Source organism: Dermacentor albipictus, chromosome 7, assembly GCF_038994185.2.
Source record: "Dermacentor albipictus isolate Rhodes 1998 colony chromosome 7, USDA_Dalb.pri_finalv2, whole genome shotgun sequence".
Classification (NCBI taxonomy): Eukaryota; Metazoa; Arthropoda; class Arachnida; order Ixodida; family Ixodidae; genus Dermacentor; species Dermacentor albipictus.
The window spans coordinates 95,880,802-95,904,052 of NC_091827.1; the positions used below are offsets into that span (position 1 = coordinate 95,880,802).

Sequence of the window (23,251 nt, forward strand, 5' to 3'; positions counted from 1 at the left end):
GATTGCTATTAAATGTGCAGGTTGTTAAATAGCAATTTTCGTAAACATTTCTAACACGTTTTTATTGCATACTTTACAGCCATGCTGTGTTCCTGCCATGCGCCTGGTGTCACTTTGAGTCGACATCATTCTTCGTTGATGACCAGCACAGAAACAAGCCCACGGAAATCTGCTAATCTTCTTAGTACCTCTGGTCTCAGCAATGTAGTTTCTTGTTTGCGACCACTGGAACCGATCTTCAGGATTACTAGTAAATTATGTAGCGTACCCCGGATCTCTTCTGTTCTGCATCTGAAACTATGGACGAAAGACTTCACCTAGCGTGTGGCGACTTCCTTATGGGCTGATATACCTGTGAACTCTGGGTTACTTTTTGTCTCTGGGACTGTTCAAGCAAGCCCACAGAAATGCCCCACCAAATTTCTTAGTACACGTGAACTGCAATGTAGTTGTCTTCGACCGCTGAGCCAGCCTGCAGTGAGCCTTAGTAAAATGTTTAGTCGCCAAGATACCTGCAATCTTTTCACAAGTATTTATATCTGCTGCCATGGAAGAACAGCCACGCTCTGCCTCTGGTAACTTCCGTCGAGGCTGTCTGACACCCGTGAATTTTTAGGATGAAATTGTGTTTTTGTGTGGCTGCTGAAGCAAGCCCGCACAAATCCTCTATTAGCTTTTCATATGAGTGAACTCATATAATGCTGAAGCGATCATGCTGCAAGCTTTTAGTTAATTGTGTAATCGCCAGGGTACCTGTGACGTTTCAGCAATATTTGGCTTTGGCCACGGAGAGGTCACATTCAGCTTCTGTTTACTTGTTTAGAGGCCTTCAAGCCTCTAAGCAAGTAGACAGAAGCAGAAGAAACAGAAACACAAATTCACTTATGGTGAATTTATGTTTGTGACCACTCAAGTGCAGCAAGTGATGATGATGTTTGAGGTTTAATGGCGCAAGGGCCAAGGTGCAGCAAGTGTCTTGTAACTCTAGTACTTGTGACATCAGTTTGGTATTGTGTTGAAGCAAGTGTCTTGTAACTGCTTTTGTATCTGTGAACTCTCCAGTAATGTTCGTGTTTGCAACTGTTTAAGTGATCCTTGAGTAATTTTTTTTAATGCCCAGTGTGTCTATAAAATATGTAGTACTTCTACTGTGTGCAACCGCTGAAGGAGGCCTGCAGAAAGTGGAGTAGCTTCCGTCATGGCTAAGACACCTCTGAACTTTCCAGTAAATATTGTATTTATGGGCCCGCGACCGTTGAAGTGAGCCAGCCCACAGTAGCCCTCCTACTAACTTCATTTGTACACCCCACCCTTGCATAGGGCTTTTGAAGTTATTTTACTGGCCGAGGTGCATCTGCGAATTATTAGCTCAACTGAAATGGTGTTGTCACTACACACGAAAGTTTCGATGTTTGCTATGGTTATCTTTGCCAGAACTTGTTATGGATGCACAGTGCATTTGCTCTACACTATAAGAACAGTTGCACCCTTTGGGGTGTAAATTTGCGACAGAACAATAATCGTCATCTGTCTTACTTGCCTTTCCTTTCTTGAAAACCCTGCGCTCATTACTTTCCTGTCGAGAATGCTCTGTCATGCTGATAATGCGCATGCCGTTCGTGACATGGAAGTACTGGGCTTGCAGCGTTAAAGAAAGGAAATGCAGGCAAGTCAGATGACGATTATTGTTCTGTGGAAAATATACGGCCCAAAGGGTGCAACTGTTTTTAGAGTGTAAATGGATGATCATACAGCAGCTGTTTGTCTATATATGACCACTGAACTAGCCTCGAGTAATTTTGTTAATTGCCTAATGTAGTTGTGACATCTTAATTTAGCATATACCTCGTGTTTGTGTATGTAACTACTGAATATGGCCTAGGGAAAGGCTCCGGCAACTTAAAGTGGCTAACATATCAACATTTCAGCAAATTTTTCATTGATGTGCCTGCGACCACGACAGGGAGCCCACAGCAAGCCTTGTGATAAGTTCCATAGTGGCCCCACTGCGAATTCTTAAATTTTCTTGCTACCCAAAGTGCATTTGTAAAAAGTTTGAATAATGTGCACGTTTACTAACCATGGTGCGGTATAAATAACTCCTAATAGCTGAACTTGTATGATGAAATTATCGAGTTTTATTTGCATTGATGGGTTTTACTAAAAACTGTTAGTGCATTTTAGAGTTCAACGAGTGATCTTCCTGCAAATGTTCTATTGAACTAAATGCTGCATTTTTAATGAGATTGTCAAATGATTCAGCAGCCTGCACAACTTAGTTCTGTAGCTTCGTCCCTGTTAGCACAAAGTATAGGTTGCATGTCTATATGTTTTGAATTAATGCATTTTTATCAAGTTGTATGTAATGTATTTGCTTAGCGTAGCAGGGAACCATGTGCACAATGCTTAGTTGCACTGCAGCCTTCATTTAACGTGCTTTGAGATGCGGTGGGCTGCATTCCTGGCTTATCTCCTGGTACTTCAGCTTTTGCATGACAAAAATATTTGGTTGGCTTATTGGATTCCTGGATTTTTTTGTGTTGCTCTGGTATACACTGACGTCATGAATGCTTAACCAATTTTCTCTGCTTGCATATAACTTACTATTTATAGATGTGAATTTCAAGGCTGTATTATTTGTATCATTTTATACTATTCACTTTCTGTAATATAATTTCTTGCAGCATTCTATTGTTCATTTTTTACCCTTATGCATTTCTGTTATACAGTGTTCACTAATGTTCACCTTTTTTTCTCGTTTATCCATTATGTTATGTTTGTGTTCTCTTTATTGTGCACGGTGCCATTTCTGTAGGGGGTACAGACCTTGTCAAGCCGAATTCATTTGGTTTTTTGTCTGTACTCCTGTCATCTGTACATGTATAGATGCAAAATAAACTTGAATTGAAATTCACCGCTGGGATGGATCTTCAAGAGCCATGCAGTTCCTTTTCATCATTGCCAACAAGTCATCACAAAACCAGCTTAGTTTGTTAATGGTATGTAAACTGCAGCAGGCTTGCTGCACTGTAGGACCCATCCTGAGGAAAGTCCGAATTATGGTAATTTGTAATCAATATGGACGCCCTGTGGATATCCTCAATCCCCAACCAAATGTCCCACAAACGTCCTTTGGATGATTGGTAAAATGTCCCAGAAGCGTCCTACATCCTCGCAAAAATGTCCTTGGGATGTACTCCGGGTTATGCAATAAGAATAATCCATATTTAAACATCTCTTGGACGTCCGAATATCCCATTATGACGTTCGGGGGACGTTTCTATGAACGTCAATCCCAGGGACGTCCGAATGTCCCGTTTTCGATCTCCGCTGGACATCTGTAGGACGCTGGTGCTCCAATGGGATTATCTTCAAAGGTCCTGCGGACGTCCGAAAATTTGATTTTGATGTACGATGGACGTTCGTGGGATGTGCAATTCTCTTGCGTCGGACGATCCTATGGACATCCGTAGTACATCATCGGGACTTCTAGGGATGTCCGACGGACATCAAAATATCCTTTGTAGGACGTCCTTTGGACATTCACTGGAGATCTGTGGTCCAATGGGTTGTGCATTTTCAGTCGAAAGCGCCGCGATCTTACGAGCTTGGCCTCGGGTCAATGCCTGTGCTATGCCCTCTCCCAGTTTGAGCCCTCTGTCACGCAGTAACTGATTCGAACGATTCGAAAAGATGTAAGGATACTGCAGTGACAAAAATTTGGAAACTGCAGCCTCAGTCTCTAGCTCCCCGAATGGTCCACTGATTTTGACTTTGGCCATGGGCAGACACACGCTGTGTTCTTCTACAACCTGTTTTATCCATGCTACTTCTCCGGTGAAGTCATCTACCGTCACGTAAGACGGATGGACAATGTCCAGCGTGGCGGCACTGTCTCTTAGCACTCGGCATGGTTTTCCATTAACTTGCAGGTCGTGGAGATATGGACTTAAAAGTTCCATATTCTCATCTTTTTCCTCCACGTAGGAAAAAACTACGCTAGACTTCTCGCAGTTTACAGCTATATGTCCCAGTTTGTGGCATTTGTAACAGCGAATTGGTCTAAAAGATTCGAATTTTCTGTTCTGTTCTTTTTGTGCGGTTTCTCCGTTAAGTTTCTCCTCGCTCTTTTCTGCGGGCTTTTCCGTCATGTCTACAGGCTCTGATCGTCTAGTTTGCGCACCCTTTTTGAACGGAAATGGTTTCCGCGGTCCATTTCGACCGTCCCAGTTTCCCTGCTCGGCGTTCAACTTTCTGCGGGTTGCGTACTTTTCGGCTAATTCAGCCGCCCTTTCCACAGTGTTTACATTACCTCTGTCTTGCACCCACAGTTTCACAGCTTGGGGGATGGTTTTGTAAAACTGCTCTAGACACATGCATTCAATGATCATGTCTCTGCTGTCGCTTTCTTCCGCGCTTTTAAGCCACTCGACTAGGTTGGCCTTTAAGCTATATGCAAACTCCGGATAGCTCTCGCTATCTTTCTTGCCTGTGCTCCTAAACCTTTGCCGAAAAGCTTCGGCTGAAAGGCCGTATTTCTTTAGGAGACTAGCCTTAACTTTTGCATAATCATATGCATCCTGCACACTCAATCTGGCGATTACTTCCGCCGCCTCACACGGCAACATAGACAGCAACCGTTGTGGCCATGTACTCGGGCTGAAGTTCATCTTTTCGCAAGTCCTTTCAAAATTGCTTAGGAACAAGCCTATGTCGGTCCCGACCTCAAATGGCTTTAATAGCCTGTCCATGCGGTATGATTCTGCCTCACTTGATCGTCCCAGAGCGCCTTCACTTCCTTGAGACAACTCCAAACGTTTGCTTTCAAGTTCAATTTGCATTTTTCTTAACTCGCGATCTTTATCGCGTTCCTCCCTTTCTTTTCTCTCTCGTTCTTCTCTCTTTTTCAGAAGTTCAAACCCCTGTTCAACTTCTTCCTCACTGGCCTGTTCGGAAATGATATGCAATAATTCTGATTTTAGCATTTCCTTGCGTACATATAGGCCCAGTTCCTCACCAACAATCAACAACTCGTCTCTCAGCAGTGTCCTTAACTCCATGACTGCTGCTTTACTGCCTTGATTCTGCTCTCTAAATTAGCTAGGAAAACACAACCTAGCTAACACACAACAATCTAGCTTCCCTACTGTTCTAAACAGAACAACCACAAAATGAAGCCTAGAGAGTCAAAGCAAAAACCAAGCACTCACCGCAGATACAGCACCATGTCGCAAAGTCCATCCCACCGCTGCCACCAGTTGCCAGGATTGGGGGCTCAATCCCATCGCTCGTGGTCCTTTGCCAAGATTGGAGTACGACATGAATTCGAAAGTAGCTGGCCCATGCCGTCGTCCAACTTATTTACGCTGAGGACGTCGATGAAGTGAAGAACTGCTTCTCATCGAGAACGAGGAATATGGGTTTATTTACAGAAATTAAATCAGTCTAACATGACTGCTTGAAAAAAAAGAGTGTCAGTCCAACATGACTGCATGAGAGAAGTGTATCAGTCTAACATGACTGCTCAAGAGAAGTGAATCCAGCATTCGCACAACAACACTTTTTATACACTCGGTCCGCCGGCCATACGAGGCGGCGACTGTTCGTTTACTCATCGCCAACCTGCCGCCGCTCCGCAGAACAGTTTACGTACACAAAGGCACACACATTCCGATGCCCAAAGGACGGCGTTGGAGGGGTGCCGTTCCGGGAAGTTTCGGTGCCAATCGTGGGTAGCTCGTTGTCCTGCGGCTGGCCGAGACATGGGAAGCACCAAAATACGGCTTTCCCGCGGCAGCTTCTTCATGCGTATCAGATCAGGTCCGCGCTGGAGAACTCCGGAACCATTGTTCGCACACCGAACTCGTTGCGTCACAATGTCGATGGGGCTGGTGGAAGGAGGCGGTTTTCAGCACAAAGGCCGCTTCTTCGAACGCCTCCTAGCTGCAGCGACGGTGAGTGGGGGATGCGCGTCGTGTCCTCCAGTCGTAACTGGGTGGCAATCTTGCCTTGCAGCTCGCCATTCTTAACAGATGGCCTGCACGGTGCTCATTCCCAAGTTCGGTAAGGTGCCAAACATCGATAACCTCAAGCCGATTTCTGCAACCTCCTGTGTTGGCAAGGTCATGGAGCACGTCATCCTCAACAGGCTCAACGAGTTCCTCGAAGACAACAAGGTTTACACGTACAACATGATCGGCTTCCGTGCCGGACTCTCAAAGCAATGAAACCAATCGAGCATCAGATCATGGATGGCCATTCGAGAGACATCAAGGCTCTGCTCGGTCTGGACCTCGAGAAGGCTTTCGACAATGCGCTGTACACCTTCATTGTCAAGACCATTTCGGATGTGGATCTCGGTTCCAGATTTCACAGCTATGTCGGCTCTTTTCTAACAGACAGCAAGACCAAGCTTTGCCTTGCAGACTTCCGCTCCAAAGATATGCCCCTCGGAGGGCAGGGCACTCCTTAGGGCGCCGTCGTCTCCATCACACTGTTTAACATCTGTGTGATTGGTCTTTCCAAGAGGTTGGCACGCGTCGAGGGTGTCAAGCACACCATCTACGCCGAGGAAATCACCATCTGGTGCTCCGGCGGCTGTGAGGGCAGAGTGGATGAAGCCACGCAGGAGGCGATCGACGTGATCGAGGGGTATCTCCACCCCACCGGACTTCGATGCTCCCCTGCCAAGTCGGTGCTTCTGCTTTACAGAAGAGAGAAAGGAGGCAGACCCAAAGATTGGAAGCCACTCCCCGAAAGCAGCATCGGTCTTTGCACTTGGGAGGGCGGTAGTGGGGTGATACCCGGGATCGACGTCATTCAGGTCTTGGGCATGTTTGTAAAATTTAACGGTAGGAACAGAAGGCTCTCTGCCAGATCATCGCAAAGACAGACAACGCATTCCGCCTCGTTCGCAGAATAGCGAACTGACTGAACTGACACTAGCACCTAGGCCCAATGAGGGAAACCGCCAGCTGGCGGTTTCCCTCGTTAGGCCTAGGTGCTAGACCTATTTGATAGGCCTATTTAACTATCTCAGCTAGCTCTTCGAAGTGATTTGGCGGACGTGCTCTTTGAGCCTAAGGACATAGGCCTTGCGATAAAACCAAAGAAAGGGAACGCCGCGGGGGACGCGGAGCAATTGCAGTGCGACGAGTGCCTGCGCTGGTGCTCCCTCGACGAGACCAGTTTCCAGAGCTTAGCAGACGCGGAGCAGTCTAGCTTTACGTGAAGGCTGTGCGAAGGGGTCAGGGAAGCAGTCCAAAAACTGGAAGGAAATTGAACAGCCAAGTTCGAGGAGCTGAAAGCAGACCTGAGGGAGGAGCGGGAGAGGCGGTTAGCTTCAGGGGAAAGTCGCCGACTTGGTCAAGGTGGAAGCGGTGCAGGCCGCGCAATTAGTAAGAACCGTGGCCGAGCTTGGAGAAGAGAAGGAAAGGCAAAAAAAAAACACTTCAAAAACATCATCGTCACGTCACGTATCACGCGCAGGCGCATCGCCCCTAGCGAGAGGAGCGGGAGTTGGGGCCCAGCTTTTCCTCCGGCTGTCGTGATGTCACGTCACGTGGTTGCGCTCAAGGTCAATGGTGGCTGCCCGGCCGCGCCCAAGGGCTGAACTGAGCGATTGCAATATGCAACGCATAAAAATATGCAGATCCCACGCACTGTGGGAATCGATGTAAGCGAAGCGTTGTGTGCTTGTCTTTGATTGACGATAATCAGCGGTGATGATGACGGCGAAAGCTTAATTTCTTAAATGTTTAGTCTAACACGACCGTGGTGTGTTGATGTTCAACATTAGCTTGCGTGCACCACTGCTATTTGTCTGCCAGTACAAGGAACACACAGCGAGAGGTGTTTGCTTGATGCGTTGTTGTGCGCCATATATACAGGATGTCCCAGCTAACTTGAACCAAGATTTTGAAAAAAAAAAACTATATGTTCTTCGGAACACAAATCATGTGGATATTGTTCGCGTTTATCTGAACTTACAGTAGCACTCTTTTGCTCGTCTTTTTGATTTGTGTAATTAGCCGAGGTAAATAAGTTTTTAAATGTGGCTTGAAACGATCAGGCATCAATAGGAAAGTTGTGGAGCTTCACAAATATTGCCCAACCCAGGTACTTCCAACGAGATAAAACTTAGCGTGGCCGTCTTTACTCGGGAAAGACGAAAGCCCGCGGAGTTTTAAAAAATGGCTGTGGCTTAGCTAAGGTTAAGCCCGGGATGCGAAGCATACTAGCCTTTATTTTAGTTGTTGAACCACTGTTTAGCCTGGTGAACTGCTGTTGCTTGGCTATATTTGGTTCGGCTAGACGAAGAAACAACTCATGCGTTACTCTGCTTCGCCTTCAAGAGTGGAACGCGACAGTGTTCCCGTCAACCCGCCAAGGGGTGTAAGACAATGGGCTACGGCACAGCGACTACGCGCCCCGCGTTGGACGTGGTGAGCGTCGAGCAACGCAGCGTTCGGCGCGGCAACGAAATGTGCGCCTGAGCAAGCGACGCACGCCTGAGCCTTAGGAACAGCTCGTTTCTAAGGCAACACCGCGTTCACTAGAGGCGCTTTTGTACCGGTTTGAAGCATCGTACTCGTGGCTCAGTGATTCTTCTTCCGGCTACCGTTCGGTGCGGACGCGGAATCATGTGCTCCAGCGGAGCGGCGATAGCGGCCTCTGCAAGCCGCGGAAACAGGATCGAAGACAATGATGGCCAGGACTACGAGATCATTTTGCCTACATTGCCCACCGGACGTGTTGTGGTTAATACTGTGTTTTTGCACGGCGACGTACGAGTTATGCCCTACAGGGTTGAGGACTTCCGCGACGCCCTGGCCAACGCTGGTGCGCTTCCCGACGTGGTGGCGTTGGGGGCGTACCAAATCAACCATGTTTGGGCGGTGACTCTCAACAGCACCGAAGCAACTAAGAAGTTGGCCGCTCTCAAGGAACTGGAAGTAAAAGGACGCCGCTGCATTATCTTCGATCCAGATAACCAACAGGTGAAACTACGGCTGCACTGGATGTTGCACGGCGTGGCGGACGACGACATTCGGACGGCTCTCGCTGCTTACGGCAGTGTATCCGAAGTGACCCGGGAGCGATGGCGTGTCTCAGGCGTCAAGGAGAAAGGGTCCACAATGAGGACCGTGCTCCTGAAGCTGAAACCCGGTTTGAAGGTCGATGACCTACCTCACCAGCTACGCGTTGCAGGAGAGTTGGCCCTTGTGGTGGCGCCTGGGCGGCCTATGCAATGCCTACGCTGCCGTGGTACGGGCCACGTTCGACGTGAATGCAAGGTGCCACGGTGCTCAAAATGCAGACGCTATGGTCACGTCGACAGCGATTGCGTCCGCACGTATGCGGTTGCTACGGAGCCGGCATCGCAAGACAAGTCGACGGAGCTGCTGATGGACGTCGACGAGGCGGAGGAGGCAGCGAAAGGAGCCGAGGAAGTGGGCAAGCCAGCAGGAATGACCGACCCGTCGGGGCTTGCCAGTGGGAACAAAAGCACATCAAGCAATGGGGAGACGCACCCCGATGAGAAGGAATTGCCTGCCAGCAGTGACACAACCAAGTCAAGCAACGGAGAGATGCACCCCGAGGAGAAGGAATTGCCTGCGTCTCGGGCGCAGGCGTTGGAGAATGGGAAGAGCGTTCCGGCACCCACAGTCGTCGAACCAGCGAACAGCTCGCCGAACGCTGACCTGAGCGGCGGCCGCGCAATCAGCGTCTCCGTGCCAGCCAAGCGCCCTTATGGCCACACCGGCAACGAAGGGGAGAAGGTGACAGCCACCAGCGTCGAGGAGCCGCCTGCAAAAACAACTCAAGCCAGGCGGGCCAGTCTCCGGCAGCGACCTAACGTTTCGTCTGAGAGGCGAACCGGCGATACAGCACCTACGCTGCAAGGTTCGGAGCCTGCACAGGCTGGCTCCGGCTTCAACGATGGCGTCTAGCCACGTGCTAGACGTGGAGGGTAAGCACCATGCTCTCGGCCTTTTCACTTCCTTGCGAAAATGGCTCGTGCATCTCCGTTGAAGGTCGCTACACTTAATGTCAGCGGCTTGGCAGGAAAGAAAAAGCAAAGTCAGGTGTATCGGCTTTTAACGGAGCACGACATTGATATATTGGCCGTGCAGGAAACAAAAGTTGACGGTGAGGAAGAGACCGGGAGCATGGTGCGACGTTTCACGTCTAGATTCTATGCTATTGTAAGCCACGCCATTGGCACATCTGCTGGTTGTGTCCTTTTTATCAAGAAGTTGCCGGCTCTGGTCGTGCATGCTGATTTCTCGTGCTTGTCAGGTCGGTTTGTTGCTGTCGATTTCACACTCAGCGATACAGAATGGCGTGTTTTATGTTTGTACGCACCAAATGTTGTGGATGAAAGGGTCGATTTTTTTAGAAATGTTGAGCAGCGTCTCAGCTTCGATAAACAGCTGATTATCATGGGCGACTTCAACTGTGTCCTGAGTGCATGTGATAAGACTAGTGATCGGGGGTTCAGGGACGCAAGTACTGAGGTACTGTCGCAAATCATAGACAAATGGAACCTTGAGGATGTGGCGGAGTGTATGCAAGGCGCGGGAGGTGTGAAGTACACACATTTCCAGCGTGCAAGTCATGCCCGTCTGGACCGCATTTATGTAACGTTGGACGCGATTCCAAAATGCAACAGTTATCAAGTAGTGCCGGTGTCTTTCTCAGACCACTGTTTAGTAGAGTGCGGGATTGGGGCAAAAAAACGTGGCAGTGCTTTTAGCTGGGAACTGTGGAAGATAAATAACAAGCTGATTAAAGACGATGCTTTCAACCTTGCGGTAGTTGAAGAAATCGGCAAAATAGAACCGAATAAAGAACTGAAAATATGGCAACAGTGGGAGCTTTGTAAGGAACAACTTAAAATAAAAGCAATAGAGCGGTCTTGTTCTATGGCGTACGACGAGAAACTAAATGAACGTAATCTAAGGTCTATGCTTTCAAAATTGCTCGAAAAAGAATGCGAAGCGCCTGGTAAATGGATCGATGACATTAGGAAAACGAAACAAAAAGTCGAAGTGATAGAAGAGGAGCGTTATCGTGGTGCGCTGGTACGGGCGAGAGCCGAACATGTAGCTGCTGGGGAGACACCGTCTAAACGAGCACTCGGAATTGAAAAAGCCCACGCTCGTCGAAATCACATAGACAACATAGAATGGGGGGGCGTCTTATCGGATGATAACGAACATATTAAGCGTGCATTTTTTCAGTACTATCAGGCATTGTTCGCATTACAGGTTTCCGACATGAACACGTTTAAGGATAAGTTCCTTGGGGCACTGCCGCGACTCAACGATGAGCAGAAGGATAGGTTAGAGCTGCCAATAACCGAATCAGAGGTAGAAACGGCGATAGACAATTTAAATCCTGGTAAATCGCCAGGACCGGACGGGTTAAGCGCGGCGTTTTACAAAGCTTTTAAGCGTGGAATCGCGCCAATATTGACGGTAGTGTTTAATGAAGCTTACAAAATTAACGAATTGCCTCCGTCTTATGCAAGATCACACACTGTCTTAATCTCCAAAACTGACGAAGCAGAGAGGTTACGACACGTAACAGCGTACCGGCCAATCGCACTCACAAATGTGGATTACAAAATTTATATGAAAGTTTTAGCGCGAAGATTACAGTCAGTAATCCAGGAAATCGTTGGGCCGCATCAAACGTGCGGGATTAAGGGACGATCTATTACGACTAATATTCACACAGCAAGATGCGTGCTGGAGTGCTGCGATATTACAAATAGCCGCGTGGCCATCTTACAACTAGACCTTGAAAAAGCTTTCGACTGTGTCTCGCATGAAATTTTGCTTTGCATACTAGACCATGTTAACGTTGGTTCTGTTATTCGCGAGGGTGTCGCCCTGGCGTATCGGAACTGCACGACGAGATTGATCGTTAACCAGAGTCTGGGGGCCCCCATTAGCGTGCAGCGGTCGGTACGCCAGGGTTGTCCCCTTAGCCCTCTTTTGTTTTGCATCTACATAGAGGCGATGTGCTTAAACATCATGAAAAAACAGACAATTCCCGGTTTTCGGTTGCAAGCAGCGGAAGTCAAGCTGTTGGCATATGCGGATGATGTGGCGGTTTTTTCAACCAGTAGGGAAGGTGTAACTGGGGCTATTAAATGTGTAGAGAACTTCTGCCAAGTCACAGGCAGCAGAGTGAACTTAGCAAAATCACTAGGGCTCTGGCACGGAGAATGGAAATCGACGCCCGACCGCTTTGCAAACGTGTCCTGGGTTACGACCCCAACGAGGTACTTGGGAGTACCTCTAGAATGCTACCGTGATAGCGCGACATATTGGACAGCGCAGACGCATGATACACGTGGAAAGGCGGAAAGGTGGAAAGGAACAAACTTATCGATTTTTGCTAGAGCCACCGTGTGCAATCTGTTCTTTATTAGTAGGCTGTGGTATGTAATGCAGGTGTTACATTGTGCAAGACTCAATGTACAGAAGCTGCATCGAATTTTTGCCATTTTCGTGTGGGACACGCAATGGGAAAGGTGCAGCCGAACAAATTTGTTCAGAGGAGTCAAGAATGGTGGATTGGGCCTGGGGCACCTGTTGTTGCGGCACATTGTGAACAGGTTTCTTTTCCTTCGCGACGTCAGCGATCCTTTCTTGCGAACCGCATGCCAAGTAAGGCTCGGGCGCGCGTTGCCAGACTTTGTTGTTTCAACCGAAACACTCACGGGAGGCATTTTTGGATATTTTAGAGAAGTTGTCGCAAGTGTACGATTCCTTGCAACGAGGTTTTCAAATGAATATTTATCAACTGTAAAAAAGAAAAAATTGTACAAAGATTTGTGTGACGTTGTTCTGCCGGAGCCAATGTACAGAGCCTTGTACAGTGAAGGCCCTGGTAGGGACGTGTTAAAGAGAGTAAAAAAAATGCAAGTTGCGCCAGGGATTAAATTCTTCTTTTTTAAGTTACACACTGGAACGTTGCCAGTAAAAATGTTTTTACACAAAAAGGGCTTATTTCTTCCATGGGGATCTCACTGCCTTATCTGCAAACAACCAGAAACGATAGATCACGTTTTTCTTCATTGTTGGGGAGGGGTATTTTTTTGGGACGTACTACAAAGAACGTTAAAGAAACAGTTTCCCCTCGACCCTCAAGGAATACGATATCTACCCATTGCTAACGAGGATGGTTTCCCGTTTGATTTAATAATGTTAATTGGCCTCCACAGTATTTGGCGCTCTCGAATGGCAGGATACTACTGCGATCCCGACGCACGACCAACGCGAATTTATTTCCGTGAAACTGTGCATCGGTTTGTTGAGATTTTGAAGGCCGGTGGGGATACTCCCGAGTGGCTGTCAAGGGTGGAGCAATTGATGGCTCTAAATGAATTTTAATGTGGCGAAGCCAGCCTCCCACCAGGCTGTTTATGTCAATACGACGTGTTCATTGTATCTTTTATGTTTTGTTTTATGTATTGCTATTGTTGTTCTTTCTTTGTCAAAGTCAGGCAATAAAGAAAAAAAAAGTACTCGTGGCTCAGTGGTAGCGTCTCCGTCTCACACTCCGGAGACCCTGGTTCGATTCCCACCCAGCCCATCTTGCAAGAGTTGAGCCAAAGCCACCTAGAAACAAGCGCAGCTGCTTTATACCGCCGCGAGCGACGGCGCATGTTGGAGCCCCGTTTCTCCTCTGTCGTGACGTCACGGTGTCACGTGGTATGGCATGGGGTCATTGAAGGCGACACCGCCGCGCCTGAGGAGCTGGGTTGAGCTCTCGTAATATGCTTCGCATAAAAAAACTGGCTGTGGCTTAGCTAAGGTTAAGCCCAGGATGCGAAGCATACTAGCCTTTATTTTAACGCGACAGCGTTAAGGAGCTCGTGTCGCAAAAAGCCGGTATCGTCGGCGTCGGCTCAGGCGTGCGGCGCTTGCTCAGGCGCACATTTCGTTGTCGCGCCGAACGCTGCGTTGCTCGACGCTCACCGCGTCCGATGCGGGGCGCGTAGTCGCTGCGCCGTAGCAAAGCCACCTAGAAACAGTCTCTGTAGCACGCCGCAACTTTCGCTTCTCATTCCAACGAGCAGCTCTGTCTCCAGGAGGCATCTCACCTCGTGAGTGTCTAGCAGAGGCAAGCGCAGCGGCTATATATACTGCCGCGACGGCGCGAGTTGGAGCCCCGTTTCTCCTCTGTCGTGACGTCACGGTGTCACGTGGTATTGAAGGCGACACCGCCGCGCCTGAGGAGCTGGGTTGAGCTCTAGTAATATGCTTCGCATAAAATACCACGTGATAGCGCGCTCTGTGAGCCAGAATGTGCCGCGATTAGAGTGATGTGTAAAAACATCGCCAGCCCCGCGCCTTCCCTTCACTTACGAGATAGGGCTTCAACCTTTGCTCGGCTCTGACGTTACTGGCAGCGGCTGGTGACGGCGCTCAGAAAAGGCGCTTCGTCAGCAGCCGCTGGTGCCTGTCGCCAAAGAACGCGCTGTCATCAGCCGTTTATTCTGTGGGGTTTTCCTCCGTGCTCTTGGTACAAAGGAACGACAACACAGTAGTGCAAACAATCACAAGGGCATTTATTGCACCTTTCATAGATCAATGCCAGCTAGCCCTGTTGCTATCCACAAAACATGCCGATGGGCGCGCGACAAATCTAGAAGTCCTACTCACCACGACCGGATAGCGAGCGAATATGTTCGCCCCATGCTGGATCCCAACGCCTGGTCGTTCGCGTGTACGGTCACGCCAACGGTGGCGCGTTCGAAGGCGGCCACGCGAGACGGTCTCGCAGAAGCATGGGTCGGCGCACGCGTGGCACGGCACGTCCGTACCGCTTGCTGTCCCGAATCCAAGAGAGAGCGCCTTGTCTATCCCGCACTCAGGAACACCTTAGACTTCTGCCAAGCAAAGGACCGGGCAGGATTCTGTAAAGGCTACTCAGCAATAGATCATATTCACACTATCAATCAGGTGATAGAGAAATGTGCGGAATATAACCAACCCTTATATATAGCTTTCATTGATTACGAGAAAGCGTTTGATTCTGTCGAAACCTCAGCAGTCATGGAGGCATTACGGAAACAGGGTGTAGACGAGCCGTATGTAAAAATACTGAAAGATATCTATAGCGGCTCCACAGCCACCGTAGTCCTCCATAAAGCAAGCAACAAAATCCCAATAAAGAAAGGCGTCAGGCAGGGAGATGCGATCTCTCCAATGCTATTCACAGCGTGTTTACAGGAGGTATTCAGAGACCTGGATTGGGAAGAATTGGGGATAAAAGTTAATGGTGAATACCTTAGTAACTTGCGATTCTCTGATGATATTGCCTTGCTTAGTAACTCAGGGGACCAATTGCAATGCATGCTCACTGACCTGGAGAGGCAAAGCAGAAGAGTGGGTCTAAAAATTAATCTGCAGAAAACTAAAGGAATGCTTAACAGTCTCGGAAGAGAACAGCAATTTACAATAGGCAGCGAGGCACTGGAAGTCGTAAGGGAATACATTTACTTAGGGCAGGTAGTGACGGCGGATCCGGATCATGAGACAGAAATAATCAGAAGAATAAGAAAGGGTTGGGGTGCGTTTGGCAGGCATTCTCAGATCAAGAACAGCAGGTTGCCATTATCCCTCAAGAGAAAAGTATATAATAGCTGTGTCTTACCAGCACTCACCTACGGGGCAGAAACCTGGAGGCTTACGAAAAGGGTTCTACTCAAATTGAGGACGACGCAACGAGCTATGGAAAGAAGAATGATAGGTGTAACGTTAGGGGATAAGAAAAGAGCAGATTGGGTGAGGGAACAAACGCGAGTTGATGACATCTTAGTTGAAATCAAGAAAAAGAAATGGGCATGGGCAGGACATGTAAGGAGGAGGGAAGATAACCGATGGTCATTAAGGGTTACGGACTGGATCCCAAGGGAAGGGAAGCGTAGCAGGGGGCGGCAGAAAGTTAGGTGGGCGGATGAGATTAAGAAGTTTGCAGGGACGGCATGGCCACAATTAGTACATGACCGGGGTAGTTGGAGAAATATGGGAGAGGCCTTTGCCCTGCAGTGGGCGTAACCAGATTGATGATGATGATGTTCGGTTGAACTCCGTGCTACCAGGCGGCTGCACGGTGCAGACCGTTCACGTTTGCGCCTCCCCTAGCTCATCCCGTGAAACGCCCAGGCTCAGTCCGCTTGCGCTTGCGTTTATCCAAATACCGGACACGCGGAACACTATTGTGGTAGTAACCCTGCGGCGTGCAGTGAAGGCCGCAAATGCTCGAATCCTGGCGCCGATCGGTTACCGACAGTCCGTTGCGCTGCAGCCACTCCGCTTGCCTGGTGCCTTGCAGGTAGTCACGATGTCGCAGCTTGACATATTGCCAGTCGCTACATTTGCAGCCCACGACGTAGCAAGGACGAACCATGGTGCTTGTGAAAGGAAAAATGGAGACCAACACTGACCGCGGAGCTCTCGTCAACACGGAGCACGTTGTAACACAAGCGAACACTTGCTATGTGCCGGAAGTCTTGAGTGTAGTGGTAAATTGTCCTTGTACATTCTGTCTCTATTACTTTCTTTTTTATTGAAGCAAATTAACATTCCCACTATTACGAACAACATTTGTTCGCCATAAAATTGGAAAAATTATCGATCACGCGCCCCGGGTGGCCACTCTGATAGCTCGCCCTACGGGTGTCATATCGTCCTCTGGCGTCGCCTGTTCAGGGGCGGCTGAAATCCCAGCCGAGTGGCGTACTGCGATCGGTAACGATGTACAGTCGCGTGCGATATGACTTGCAACACCCTTCTTCGAGGTCAAAGGGGCTCCAGGACTGCCCGGCGGCTCTGACATGCGAAATAGCGGTTTAATAAGTACCCCTAATTGAAGCTGTGTTTAGGGCCGGAACTTACCCTGTGTCTGCGCAGCCGCACAGTCTTGGAGCGGGCATCGGTGTTGCGGGCCATATTGCACGTGACTGTAGATTTTAAAACGTTACAATAAATTACACGTTTTACGCGGGGCAGATATAGATGCGCCAATTAATGATCAGAAGGACCTATCCTAATGACTCATTACCTTTGTACAAAATCGCCAAAATCGCTCCAGGGTCCCCTGGAATAAGACTATTCTCGGTTAAGAAAATAGTAGTTTTCTTCTTGGCATTAACTGATAAATAAATTAACATGCAATACTGCAAACATGGCTGACGCAGTACTTTGAAACCATGGAAGCTTTATTGTAAACGAGTGACAGTCGAGAGGTCTTATATTCTTCTATTGCTAACCAGTGTTCTCAATTTGTATATCACCCTTCGTTTCTGTTCTTTTTTCTGAACTCTCGCGCCCCTTCCCTAAGCCGCTCTCCAAGACAAACGTCGCTCCTCCAACTTCCACAGTTTTAGCCATGCCGATCGAAAACGACGATCGACATACGTGCGCAACTGCCGATCAGTCTGGTCCCTTCCAGCGCGGAAGCGGGTCTGCGGCAAATAGGCACTCGGGCTACCCGGGGTAGTCGAAGCGCACGACAACATTGGAGTGCTCACGAATCCATTTCGTGGCTATCCACTTGGTTCCCCAGAGGACGGGGCATCCAACGTGATTCGTCCGGTCCTCTAACGCCTTCATCTGGTGCCAGAAGGAAAAGTGGACGGGCCCGTCGCTCCCCGAGTACGGCGCCAGGTCGTGCCAGAAGAGGGCCGCGCCGCGCCTCGGCTTCACGGCGAGGTGCAAGTTCACGAAGGCGGTGGCGCCCCCTAGCGAGACGTCGGACAGGTAGAGGAGCACGGTGGCCAAGCGATTGCCGTACTTCGTGTCCCATTCGTCCGCAATCTGGTCGAAGCTGCTAGCGTCGTCGTGAGGCGTGTAGTGTCCGCCAAGACCGTAGTTGGCCACCTGGAAAGGCTCGGCAGATTCCAAGGACAGTCCTGTGGCCAGGCTTATGCGACGAGCGAGTGGCGCCAGGGAAGGATGGTCGGCATCCCAGAGCCAGGACACCTGCATTAAATATAAGCAGAACAGAAAATCATGCTCATCTCACGCTCAGTAATCTGAAAAGTTGGGCGAGTTGGTGATTAATCATCATACCGTGTTGGTGAAGCACCACGCTCACCAGGACAAGGCAGAGAGAGAAAAGAATATAGGACGATCGCTACAGTCACCACTACTTTATTTCGGGACAAACATTTCATATTTGTATACCTGCGCACCCTCAGAAGTCGAAGATATGCAAGGCAAGATTAAAAGCACTTTGAAAATCACATGCCCGCGCACACTCGGGCGTAAAAACTAGGCAACATATCTTTCATGGTGTGCAATCCTATCCTAATTGTTTCACCACTAACAAATTTATTATTAAGCATTTTATTTTAGTGTCCTTACAAAAACGCGACCTCACGATGGGTCAGAAGAACAGATGGTTGGCTGATACAACCCTGTCCCCTCTTGTAAATGTGACAAGCTTCTACTACTTCCCTGGTCAGCTGATCCTTATGGTGCGAAATAACTGTAGTGTCATTGTAAAGTAGCAAGCACCCGATCACGGTAGCCGCATTTAGACGGGGGCGAAATACAAACACGCTTGTGTACTCAGATTAAGGTGCACGTTAAAGAACTCCACGTGGTAAAAAATATTCTAGAGTCCGCCACCACGGCATGCCTCATAATCCGTACATCCCCGGCCATAATTCGATTAAAGGTTAAGCCTTGTGCATCGATGCGGTGGACCCTGTGAGGCAATGAAGCTACTTATCTAATGACAATGGTAATCAGGCAATGACAATGCTAATATCCTGGCACGCGTGAACAATGGCGCGCAATGATGCATCAAGCAAACACGTCTTGCTTTGGGTTATGTGTACATTATGTAGTAAAACACAACAGGTGCACGCAAGATAGCGGTTAACATGAACTCTTAATTATGCAAGCAAAACAATTATATAATTTCTGTCTACTTATGTACAGCCATCGTCATCATATTTGTACTTTTTTTTTGTCCAGATAATTCCAGCAGCCGATATGCTCTCCGCACGAAACGTAAACTTGTTCCAAACACGCGCACCAATTAAGGCAAGCAAACGCTCAGCTATCTAGTTCCCACAGTAATAAATCAATTTCTTTTTGAAACTGAATGTTACCTTCCACGAAAGCGTTTTAAATCTACCATTAGAAATGCACATAGGACTACCGAAAGACATATTTATTTACTTGATATACTCTATATTTATTTTACTCTCTTTGAGATGATTATTTTACGCGCACGTCGCCAGCTTTGTAATATTGTTCTTTTATGACTGACGTTTTTTATATATACATGTAAAAAATTATTACATATCTTTGTGTCGCTCATGCGATAAGATGTGTTTGATTTCCAGTAGGTTCTTATTGTTCTTGTACGAATTCATGCACGTTGACTTGCTACGTCATGCTTTTTACAATGCTCGTAAAATTATGAAATCGTTGTGAAGTGCTTGTGCACAATGCCAGCTGTTCTACGGAAGACGAGGACCTTGTCAGGCTGTTGCCTTTTGTCTAGGCGCCCTCATTCCGTCGGAAAGAAATAACCTTTCACTTTTAAACTCACAACTCTCCTGTTGCATTAAACGCAAATGAACTTAAATATTCGCCGTAAACATCACTGCGAATTATCGTCCACCATCGCAAACAGCACGTGCATCAAGCTTCGCTAATTACATCGATCCCCACAGTGCGTGGGATCGTACCGCAGTACTGTGTAGTGCGGGTATTCGTACCTTGCTAATGCGCTTGTAACTGGTGATTCCATCTGGATTGTCCCAGTCGTAAATGGATCCCCGCTCCAAGCCTGTACGCCCGGCTTGCTGAATATAAGCCACTTCGGATGCCGTGAGGAAGTCAACGAAGACCGCCACACGAGGTGTTAGGGACAACACTTCTAGCTTGAGCGGACCCAGTATCAACCGCGGGTCTCCGTTGCCAGTCCACAAGACGCACCCGATTTCTCCAGTATCGGTTCTCAAATCGCCCTTTTCGGCGCAGACGGATTTGTAATCCTGCACGTCGGTCTCCGGCGGGGCAGGGTACAGGTGCCGATGCCCTGCCTCTAGGGCTGCCCGCCTCGCGTCGTTGGCCCGAAGCCACCAGAGTCCCAGTTCGAGTTTCCGAGCGCTAGATCCTGCATTCAGTGCTGCAGCAAGCGCTTGCCGAGACCAGACCGTCGTGTTGCCATGCGTCCCGTTCGCGTAGCAGCCTCTCGCGACGTAGCTGAGATCTTCCGCAGAAGCGGGTGGCAGCCGACGAGTTCTCATGGCCGCGATCCGCGTGACGGGGACCTCGTAGACTCGCTGCAGTTTGCACAGGCCATCGGCGGCCCCCGTAACGTCGCGGTCAGCGGGCCACCACTTACGTGACGAAGGCGCCGCGAACGCCGGCAACAGCGCCGGCATGGACGCCGCGGAAGCCGCGTCTGCTTGCAAGGCGTACAAGCGACACGTCCGGATGAATTTTCCCAAGACCGTGTCGGAGCCAACGCGAGGAAAGCTGGACAGTCGTCTCCGGTGCTGCGCGGCGGCTCGGTCCAGGCGGCTCTCTTCCAGAGACAAGAAGTAGTGGGCGTCTTCCAAGCTGAGAGCCTCGGTGGCCATGGCCTCTTGCATGTCGTGAGTAGATGTGAACAAGTCAGCAGTGCATAGCTGTGAATGGAGCAGCCAGCACAGGGCTGTGACACCACTCCACAAAGTAGACATTCTTCTTCGTCGTCGACATCAACTGATCAGTGCAGGTCTTTGGTAAGAGCTGTACAAAGCTAGCGCGCAAATTTGAGGCTAATTCGTCTTTCCAAGGTCCGATCACCGTAAATGAATGTGAAACTTAGTCTCTGAACTAGATTCTTTACTGTATGTGAGTATTTCATGATGATGATCATAATCAGCAGCGGCTTATTTTTATGTTCACTGCAGGACGAAGGCATCTCCATGCGATCTCCACTTCCCCTGTCCTGTGCTAGCAGATTTCAACTTGAGCCTGCAAATATCCCAATTTAGAAAATTGGGAAATTTTGGCGGGGTACTCCGCTGGCACGTCGTAGGGGGGCACTCCGGTATAATTTTGACCACTAGGATATCTTTAACGTGCCCCCCTTGCACAGGACACGGGCGTTTTTACATTTCGCGCCAATCGAAACGCTGCCGCCGCGCCAGGGATTTGATGACGCGCAACACCATAGCCGCTAAGCCACCGCGGCGGGTGATTTTATACGTGCTGCTTCTTATCTTAAACGCCAGTTTTACATCCGCCGCGAGTCGGGCCGGTATTTCACTATCTTCGGGATCGGCCCACGTATGGGGAGTGCTTGACGCCTGCTTCAGCTCAGCCGCGGGTCGGGCCCGCATTGAACTATCTCCTGGATCGGCCCACCTATGGGGAGTTTTATGCGAAGCATATTACTAGAGCTCAACCCAGCTCCTCAGGCGCGGCGGTGTCGCCTTCAATACCACGTGACACCGTGACGTCACGACAGAAGAGAAACGGGGCTCCAACTCGCGCCGTCGCTCGCGGCGTCGCGGCGGTATATAAGCAGCTGCGCTTGCCTCTGCTAGACACTCACGATGTGTGATGCCTCCTGGAGACAGAGCTGCTTGTTGGAATGAGAAGCGAAGGTTGCGGCGTGCTACAGACTGATGAAGAGCGGGAAGAACGTCTGGCCAAGCAACGTGCTCAGTATGCGGCTCGGCGACAAGTTACTTACCAAGTTTAGCCACCAATATGCTTCGCATCTGACTAGGCTTAAACAAGCTATAGCTTCAGCCAATTTTTTGCTTACCACGCCAACGACACGAAAATTTCCTTGGACGGTAGAGGTTTAAAGTTGCCTTCCTTCGTTGGCGTAACCACGCGAACGCGCTCGTGCCACTGCTCGCGCCTTCGTCATCGTCGTCGTCGTCTACAGCTGGCTCTGCTACCGCTCGTCATGCCAGCGTTCCCACTCTGCCCCTTTTTCCCTTCCGTGTGGCCTACCCATTTCGGAGCAGAAGAGACATTTTGCTGCGCGCGCGCTCGACAGCGACGACGAGCAGTGGCGTGACTACTGGCTCAGCCAATCGCGCGCCTATCTGCTTTTTTTTTCGCGCATGCGCATGCATGGGTTTGCGCCGGAGAAGTTTTCGACGTACAAGCGACGGACGGACGGACGAATCGGCTAGCCATAGGCAGCTTCGGTGTAAACATGTGTGTGCGTACCTTTCGTCGCGCTGACCACCGATCAAGAAAATAAATGTGTTCATATCTTTGTTCAAAATTCTGTGTAACCTGTAGAGGGTGCTACGCATCATGCGTTCTTAGAGTTACTGTATATGCTACCAAAGGTACTACCTTTGGTAGCACATACAGTAACTCTATGCGTTCTATATATGTGGTTGTCGAATAAAGGTGTGTGGCATTCGTTCGGTCAACGCGGCTCCGAGTCACTTGGGTAGACGCGGCTAGCGTCTGTCAGCACCCCGCATAGTACATGGTGTCAGAAGTGGCCGCTGTTCGCTGTCTCTAATGGTGAACAAGCCGGACGCTGCGTTTGCCGGGGTACCTGGACTCCAACAGCCATTGAGCTTCGACTTCGCCGACCCAAGGGCATGGTCTATCTACCTCGATTGAGCGGTTCGAGGACTATGCCTACGCTACAGGTCTGCACCAAGCTACCGACGAGATTCTGGTACGAACGCTTCTTTATTGCATGGGTGTTCAAGCTCGACGCGTGCTGGCGTCTTTCGACTTGTCGGCCGAAGTTCAGTCGTACAGCGTTGTTAAAAGCAAGTTCACCTCGTATTTCGTGCACCCGCTAAACGAAGTTCACGAGAGTTATCGTTTTCACAAGCGGACGCAGCAAGGAGACGAAAGCGTCGGTGCTTTTATGCGAAGCATATTACGAGAGCTCAACCCAGCTCCTCAGGCGCGGCAGTGTCGCCTTCAATACCACGTGACACCGTTAAGTCACGACAGAGGAGAAGTGGCTTTTGCTCAACTCTTGCAAGATGGGCTGGGTGGGAATCGAACCAGGGTCTCCGGAGTGTGAGACGGAGACGCTACCACTGAGCCACGAGTTTTTTTTTCTTTATTGCCGGTCTTCGACGTACACATACGGCATAAACAGATACACTTCATAATGGTAAAAGCAATGACCGTCTTGGGCCCTTGCGAATAGTTAAAAACACTTGATTACCGCTAGTTCATCCAATATATGCATCCATTCGGGTGGTTCTGTTCTCGTT

The 23,251-nt window shown here is 49.2% G+C and overlaps 1 protein-coding gene across 1 annotated transcript; it reads right to left on the bottom strand.

Moving 5' to 3' along the window:
- Positions 1–17,227: 17,227 nt before the first annotated feature.
- On the bottom strand, positions 17,228–20,845 carry LOC135896987 (prolyl 4-hydroxylase subunit alpha-2-like). Its single transcript, XM_065425549.1, has 2 exons — positions 19,763–20,845; positions 17,228–18,008 (listed from the first exon to the last, which is right to left on the bottom strand). The coding sequence occupies exons 1-2, from the start codon at positions 20,732–20,734 to the stop codon at positions 17,514–17,516; spliced, it is 1,467 nt and encodes a 488-aa protein (XP_065281621.1). The 5' UTR covers positions 20,735–20,845; the 3' UTR covers positions 17,228–17,513.
- Positions 20,846–23,251: the final 2,406 nt, after the last annotated feature.